Genomic DNA, 8,467 nt, shown 5'->3' with positions numbered 1-8,467 from the left:
ATATTTTAAAATATTACAGAGTATTTATTATGCTATAAGAGGCCAGGAGACCATTAAAGTCATTTTTATTTGATGCTTTTTTAATCAAAATGTGAAACAATAAGTTTAGCTTTTTGCATCCCTACCATGCCTTTAAAATTTATTTCACTGCATACCATCTGAAAACACAGATCTTTCTTTTGATCAAATAAATCGAACCCATCTGGACTTTCCAATGCTATTTTTTTATTTATGTCAGTATAAAATAAGTTCTAAAATGGACAATGCATAAACTTTTAAATCATTGTGCTTTCTGGTCCTCATTGATGTTATGGCAGCAGTGTTAGCTGTAATAGAGCTACATTTCTTTTAGAAAATACAGAGAGCAGATTATAAGAACATGAACTAAAGTCTCTACTTTGGACCGGGAGAAAAATGGTCACACTGCCAATGTTCTTATGATGACAGCATCCTTTGAAACTTAGATTTGGTGATTATGATACTGAGGTTTTGACCTGATCCAAAATATTTATTTCCACTGTTTAAATTTGGGTTCAGTTTTTCTGTGAAATGTAACTTTTAATGTCCAGATAAAGAGTGATTCAGTCAGTCTGGGTTCATTAGGAGACTCATGAGCCACATGTCTCCAAAATCAATGCTGTCTCCTGATGATTCCACCCAACAGCAGCATATTGAGAATAAAGCCTAAAATTGAGCCATGTGTTATACCGTAGTTTTGCTCCTTCACTACCGTTCTTAGAAATTGCAGGGAAAATGTTAATCTGAAAGATGAACAATCCAGATGACATGAAACAAAGAATCACGTATTAAAAGTCACACATACACACACACATACACACATACACACCCTCTTTTGCACAGCCCCATGCAGAAACATTCATGACACCCTTCAGGGTCTGTCCAGCAGTGCAGCAGCAGCAGGAACAGCAGATTAAAGGCAGGAGGAGAAGAGGACACGAGGACAGAACAGCAGCTGCTGAAGACATGAAAACGTGTATTTAATCGAGTCCAAAATCTGGTGAATTAGTGAATCCATCAAGACCACTGGATACTTAGAGCTCAATGTTTTTTTTTGTTGTTTTTTTTTTTTTTTGTCTTTAGAATTATAGCACAGAAAACCAGGGAGAGAAATATTCTTACTGCTGCATGACGTCCTCAGCAGTAATTTCTTTTGGTCAGATTTAAGGGACAACATCAAACCAGGACTCCAAGATGACAGTAAGTTGAGAGCAGTGCAGATAATTTTATTTTCTCAATTTAAAGGCAGAAAACATCCACTGCAAAAAACTTTTCACAACATGACCATAGAAATAATTTGTCTTCACCATGAGGGTTGAAAACTTCCAATGTGGCTTTTCAAAATGATAAGAGTAAAGATTACTAAGCAGAAAACAAATACTGGAAATTAAAATCAAAATGGTTCACTGCAGATTAATATAAAGCTTTAAAATTCTTAAAGTTTGCAAATATGTCAGTTTTATTGCTGCAATAAGAAGCAGTTGCAGGTAAAAAAAAATACATGAAAAATGTATTGAGAGTACAAGGATTGTTTAATATTTTTGACTGTTCTTTGAATGCATCATATCCAAATTTTGGAAGATTATGGGAAGATTATGGAGTAAAGCATGGTAAATATTACTATATATATAAACAGTGTCTATATTAAATACATGCTTGCAACCAGGATCATCTTATATCAAAATTGTATCGAAATATAATTCAAAATTGTTCATACCTCTGGCAGATTTTAGATTGAAATTAATGTTACATCAACAAAGATGTGTTTCTCATAGGAAAATATAGGTATATCTTAATATATATTCATAGGTAATCCAGATTTAAGCTTTTACTTAAAAAAAAAAAAAAAAAAAAAACTGGCTTAGCAATAATCTACACCCTTCTCAATAAGGAAAGGAAATCTGTGTTGACTTTGCAGTAATTAAAGTTTTATAATTGCTAACCACCCTCCTGCAAGGTTCTTACATGTTATTCTTACGATTTATGTTTTGTAATGATATCCAAGTCTTTGAAGTTGGAAGGCCTCCTTCCCATCGCCCTAATGTTTAGCTTCCTCCAGTTTGGACTCACAGAAACATAATATTACTCCAAAGCAGAATAAACATATTGGTAAAAACTGAACCTACATCTGCCAGGTGTATGTTTAGTTTTGTGCCTCACTGTTCTACTGTGATTGTTTCTATTATTGCAAAAGGTTTTGTTTTTTCTGCTCTCCTAACATAAACCCAACAATGAATGAGGTTTGAAGAGCACAAAACGTTGTCCAAACTGAAGTTCCTCCTACTTTCAGAAGCTGTTTGTCTGACCAAAGCTGAGGAATTCAGTGTCGGCATGCAGAACATTTGCGGCTCTGATTTGGAATCTAATGGGAAGTAATGAGCTGCCCTCTGTTTGGATCTGTATGTTGACACCTAACCTTGGCCTGAGAGGTGCCAGCTGCAGTGGAAACATCAACAGACAAAACCAGGAGCAGTGTGTGCGACAGGTTTCATGTGGCTATTAACAGACATGTTTATGTCTGCAGATAAATGTTATCAACGTCACCATGGCGACAATCAGTGCTGAAGCGGTCGCGTTGCATTCCCAAACGGTGTCAGGAATTCAGTTCATAAGAGAAAACTAATTAGCAAGAATGATATCTACTTGTTCAAATTTAAAGTTTTAACCATTTATACATTGACTTTCCAGTTTGATGAGTCTCATTTTAACTCGTTATCTGTTTCTCAAGGCTGCCACAAAGCTTCTGGATGAGATGTGCCATCTGACGGCTCAATCTCTGATAGCGATGGACACGTCAGAGCACTTCCAGGTCCTGAAGCTGCTGGGCGAAGGCTCGTATGGAAAAGTACTGCTGGCTGTGCACAGAAAAAGAGGTGAGAAAGTTAGTTAACCAAAACCAAACAGTTCCAAGAAACCAAACTTTAAAGTAAAAAAATGTTGTTCCTTCCATTTCCCTCAGGAACTCCGATGGCGTTGAAGCTCTTCCCACGGGAATCCACCTCGCTTTTCTCCTTCCTGAGGGAGTACAACCTCTCTTTGTCGTTCTGCACCCATCCGTCTCTGACCAGAGCTCTGGGAATCGCTTACTCCACCCCGTCACATTACATCTTCGCTCAGCAAGCCAGTCTCTTTGGTGATCTCTTTGACGTAATCACACCAGAGGTATGCAGCTAGGGCTTTAATTTGTCATGTAAACAAAGAAAGAGACTGATAAGGACAATGTTTCAAAGGAAAAAGCAGTTTTAATGAAGGACTGTCAGCTCAAAGTAAAAATAAGAGAATATGGACAGAAAGACTGATAAACCTTGGTCCACAGGTAGGGATGGAGGAGGACTGCTGTCAGCGGGTGGTGTCCCAGCTGTGTGGGGCTCTGTCCCACCTCCACTCCCTTGGGTTTGTCCACAGAGATGTCAAACCTGAGAATGTCTTTCTGTGTGACTCTGCGTGTCGATGGGTCAAACTTGGAGACTTTGGCATGGTCAGTCCAGGACTATCAGAATAAAGCATAATATGCCATTATACAAAGATTCTTGCCAATAAAAACACCTGAACCAATTGTTTAAATGTGGCATTTAAAGATATTTTTTGTTTCCCCCAGGTGAAGGCCAGGGGAACCAGAATCCCAGAGGTCTGGTTTAGTTCCCCTTACTGCACCCCGGAGGCTGAGATTGCTCGAGGAAACGAGGACAGCTGGAGCAGCACAAACGACGAAAACGGTAACTTTCAGGAGGATGGGGATATGAGGAAAACAAAGAAGCAGAGAGTTTGGGCGTCTGTGGAGCCCAGCACAGACAGCTGGGCTCTGGGCATCCTCACATACGCCATGCTCACCGGCAGCCACCCCTGGGCTGAGACAGCCAGCGACTGCTGCTCATATGTAAAGTATCGAGATTGGTTTGAGAGTGCAAAAGGTCCTGATGATGAACTGGATGTGTGGGTAGAACCTGAGACGGAGAGCACACAGGGAGCCACTGATCTGAATGGAAACAGACAGGAGGACGGTTCACCTGTCGCCCCTCAGTTCGCCTGTTTCACACAGTTGGCCTGCTCCTTCTTCCAGTCGCTTCTCGACCCCAGGCCGCAACTTCGAGGACGACCTGAGGATGCTCTGAGTTACCTTGGAGACCACTGGATGATGGAGAAAGAGAGGATGAGACATGAGAAGGAGAAGAAGAAGAACAGTGGGAAGACTGCAATTAAATCGGTGAAGGAGATGGAGGGGAGAGGAGAGCGGTGAGCAAAGATGGTTAAAGAAGACTAAAGACTGAAAATGCAGTCATGCATTGCACTGTTTTAAAATGTAGCTATCTAAAATCCTGTTTATATTCTTGAATATGAATATCGCAAGCTATATTTTTGTAATTTTTGTAATTTAAGCAAATATTTTGTTTATTTTTGGGGGGATGTGTGAAAAAGTTAGTCACTGTAGGAGATGCCATAGAAACCAAGTTAAGCAGTCATGTTACCTTAATTTTTCACAATAAACTCTATAAACTTAGACTCTGTCAGTGTGTAATTTTGTTGTGACCACTACCTTAAGAAATTTGTCACAAAAGACTAAGCACACCCAGGTGAGCTTAACCAGAGGAATGAAAAACAGCTGTGGAAGAGTGTGAATCAGAGAGGCAGTGGAAACAAACACAGAAAACACACCAGGACCTAAACTAAAACACAGATCTACAAAACAAAAAGAGGTAAAGTGTACAAACACCTGCGGATCATGACGGTTTAGTGGAGATCTAATACTACCATGTCCTTGTAAGACACTGTCTGTGGAGTTCTGTGATATATTTGGATCTAGACTTTGGAGAGCGTAACCCTTCATACCGGGTCATGAATGGTATGTAGTCTGCAAACTATGAACACGTCTAGAGTTCAGTTTCATTACAGTCCCAGTCAGATCTCTGCATCTTTTACAAAGAAAAATATGCCTGAAAGAATTTTATCAAGTTTTCAGTGAATCAAAGACATTAAGATGATGAATAATCATTTTTATTATTTCACTGTAAAGCTTTTGCAAGATTATACACCGATGTGAATACCACACTCTGTGAAGCCCATCAGGAAAGCTTCCCCAGGTGTTTTCATAAATAGACACTCAGTAATCAGTTTGACATTAAAACCTTTCAGCACCAGAGTCGTGCCAGAATCTTTAGCCTCATCGTCCGGCCAAGTCACATTCTCAGTGATCATGCAAGCGCAATCCGCTGGATCATTTTTAGATCTCAGAACTGGCATGAAACATTGAGACTTGACAAGCATCATTAAAGGAATCACTTTTTTTTTTTTTCAAATATATTTTGTAAAGGTCACAGCTATACTGAGAGAACCAGGAAATAAAGTAGATGGATGCAGTTTTAGCCTTGTCCTTGTTTCTCTTCCAATAAATATCAATCTAATCTCCTGACTGTGTTTCTCACAATGAGAAAGTGGGGAAAAAGGCTAAAATATAACATGTTTGCCAGAAAATGTCTGATCTTTAGCACATGTGTTGAAAAGAGGAAGACTAGAAGTGGGAGTAAGGTCAGAGAAAGATCATCTGCAGCAGCTGAATATTAAACGGCTGCCAACTTCCATTAAAAAGTAGAGAGGTGAGGACAAAAACATATAAAAGTTTTCTTCTGCAAAAAACTACATAAGAAATGAATAAGCTTAGAAATGAAATCTCTGCTTTAACATCTGCTTGAATGTTATTTTCAGAAGGTCCTTTAATCTGAAAGCATGTTCTAATGTAAAGAATATGACTTTATGTCATCAGTTCATGTCTGAATGAGAACCAAAAAAGGATGAAACTGTTATCTCTTCATTGCTCCAAGTTCCCTTCCTTCATCACTTCCACAGAGAGAAAACACCATTGCAAATAGACTGGATAAGGTTGCACTGTAAAGTTTGACATGTTTGGTATTTTCATTGCTGTCTCACCAAGGCAATAAATATAAAAAGACACAGACGAGGAATTAATGCATTTACTAACAAACAGTCCCAGAATCTGACCTGACAGACATCCAAACCAACGTGTAGAGTGTGTTTAAGTCACCTTCAGGATAAAATGTCATAATTCTAGACTTTAGGATTTGACCTTTTAGCTCTGACCCCATGTCTGTTACAGCTTCACCCAGCAGCTCCTAAATCTTTTAAACAACCAGAGTCATGAAGTTCAGCAGCTCCTGGTTTGACCCACCAACGATTTCCTGACCTTACAGAGTCACAAGCTGGAGGCCTTTGAAGTAGCCCGACCCAAACTCCACCTTAAGAATTTCTCCTTATGAAGTTCCCCACATATTTTCACGAGAAACTGATTTGCAATACAGGAAGCAATACTATTAATAACAACAAAAATATTTGATTCAAATTTTAACTGCATTCACCAGTTTAATTATTTCATCGAGTAATAAGTGGAGAACTTTAGAATGTTTCATTATTTATATGAGACATATGTTTCTAGTTTTATTAAATTGATCACATAACTATAGTAAGTTATTATTTGTGGATTTATCCTACATCAGCACTCCTCTGTGGTTCAGCTAAATGTCAGGGGTCTCCTGTGCAGCACCACACTGAGCACGCTCAGAAGACACCTGGACTCCAAGGTGGCGGAGCTGTTTGGCTCTCAGCCCAAAGTCAGTACCGACGCTCAGGGATGCCTCTTCATCGACCGCGACGGTTCCCACTTCGGAGCCGTTCTGGAGTTCCTGAGGTCGGAGAAGCTGCCGACGGAAAACATCCAGGAGGTCTGAGCCACACACGATGAGGAGTTGCTTTTAAATTGCTCTGTAATAGGGCTACAACGATTAATCAAATTAATCAGTTATTGGGATAATCATCAACTCATTTAGTAATTAATTAATCGTTAACTGGAGTATACAAACTCAAACAAGGGTAACTGCTGAAATAACAACAAACTCAGAGCAGCAATTGAGTCAGAAATGTACAAAAAATATAAACCTTTTGCATTTAAGATAAAAGAAAACATCTTTTTATGTAGATATTTTCTACCCAGATCTCCTCAAGTAACAGTTGTAGCTTCATCTGGTTCAAAATCTGTAATTTGATATTAATATCCATCTAACATCACATATGCTTTCCTTGGAACTAGTGGCTTTTCTTTATAATTCAATTGACTGTATTAGATGTCCATGTTTTACCACTGTTACCTCAACTATGAGAGACAAAATGAGAAAACAAAATATCAGAAAATCACACTGTCTGCTGATTAAATGATTTAATCAGCAGACAGGCTCCTGGATGGTTTCAGTACCTGGATTATCAAAATCCTCCAGGATGGTTTCTGCATCAATCTTGGTTTCTTCCGCAGATTTCAGGTCTGAGGAACAACCTGCTAAGGTTTCTCCTGGGAGTTCCTCCTTTGAAGAAACCTCCTGACATAAATCTTCAGCTCAAGTTCCCTCTTTGCCTCTTTGCCCTTGTTGATGTATATTTCTTTGACAGCTTTCTGCCTTTTCAACTGGAGTTTTGTCTCTTCCAGTTCTGCCTCCAGGTGGGCCAGTTTTTGGTTGTCTTCAAAATTTCTGGCTCTCTCCATCTCCAGAAGGGAGCGCAGTCGTTCGATTTCCCCATGTAAGGCTTTTGGGTCCACAGGAGGGAACCGGCCTTCAGGGTTTTCCTGCTTACAGCTAATGAAACATTTATTATTGGAGCATTACATCAGACCAATAAAGAATATTTTAATACAGAATTGTGGAATTTGTTTAATATCTACTTTAAAGTTATTTTCATAAGGTACTTTTGATCTGAAAAAAAAACCTTGACTGGAAGACAAATATGACTGTATAAACATACATTGCCAGTGATATTTGGTTAAATGTTCTTTAGCAACTTAGACCTCAAACAAACTGTTTTATATCTGTCAGCAAGTTTCTTGTGACCAGATTTCTGAACATATTTCCTTTAAGAATCAGTCAAGTTGATTGATTTTCCTTTCACACACTCAGGTCTGAAGCAAATTCCTCAAATGTCCATGTTGATAAGAAGCAACTCTCCAGCAATATGACACCACTATCACAGTACTTCCACCAATAAAACAGGATGCACTCTTAAATCATTTTTATATAAGATGAAGACATTTCCAGTAAATCTTTTTCACATTGGGCTTTCTCCTCATGTGAAAACCAGGCTGATGCACATTGAAACAATGACATGGCATATTTTGTAAACGAATCCCAGGGTAGATGCAACCTGATATTTGAGTGTGTGATCTGAGCTGATCACACACTCTGAACCAGAGGAATTGAATTCCTGATTAATTTTTACGGATCTGCTCGCCGTCTGTCCAGCTGTCTGATGCTCTCCGTTTCCATCTGTCAGCAGAGCTAAAAGCTGCAGCTCAGTGAAGTCATGTCAGAATGTCTCACAACATTTCTCACTTCTACTATGACTGTCTCCGTTTCCTCATTAACAAGCTTCTTAGAGTACATAGTGTTTATTGCCA

At 39.0% G+C, this 8,467-nt stretch overlaps 1 protein-coding gene across 1 annotated transcript; it reads left to right on the top strand.

Annotated features, from left to right (window-relative positions):
- Nucleotides 1–945: 945 nt before the first annotated feature.
- On the top strand, nt 946–4,516 carry LOC106945038 (serine/threonine-protein kinase SBK2). The gene is made up of 5 exons (XM_015028444.1): nt 946–1,218; nt 2,747–2,891; nt 2,978–3,180; nt 3,335–3,496; nt 3,617–4,516. The coding sequence occupies exons 1-5, from the start codon at nt 1,213–1,215 to the stop codon at nt 4,253–4,255; spliced, it is 1,155 nt and encodes a 384-aa protein (XP_014883930.1). The 5' UTR covers nt 946–1,212; the 3' UTR covers nt 4,256–4,516.
- The last annotated feature ends 3,951 nt before the right edge of the window (nt 4,517–8,467 follow it).

This window comes from Poecilia latipinna, unplaced genomic scaffold (assembly GCF_001443285.1).
Source record: "Poecilia latipinna isolate Pla-1442-1.1 unplaced genomic scaffold, P_latipinna-1.0 Scaffold124, whole genome shotgun sequence".
NCBI classification, from domain to species: Eukaryota; Metazoa; Chordata; class Actinopteri; order Cyprinodontiformes; family Poeciliidae; genus Poecilia; species Poecilia latipinna.
This window is presented reverse-complemented; position numbering and strand designations above follow the sequence as displayed.

Excerpts from the sequence above, each read along its gene's own strand:
- LOC106945038 (XM_015028444.1), top strand. Across the intron at positions 2,892-2,977 it reads GGCTGTGCACAGAAAAAGAG|GAACTCCGATGGCGTTGAAG; the intron begins GTGAGAAAGTTA and ends CATTTCCCTCAG. Across the intron at positions 3,181-3,334 it reads TTGACGTAATCACACCAGAG|GTAGGGATGGAGGAGGACTG; the intron begins GTATGCAGCTAG and ends CTTGGTCCACAG.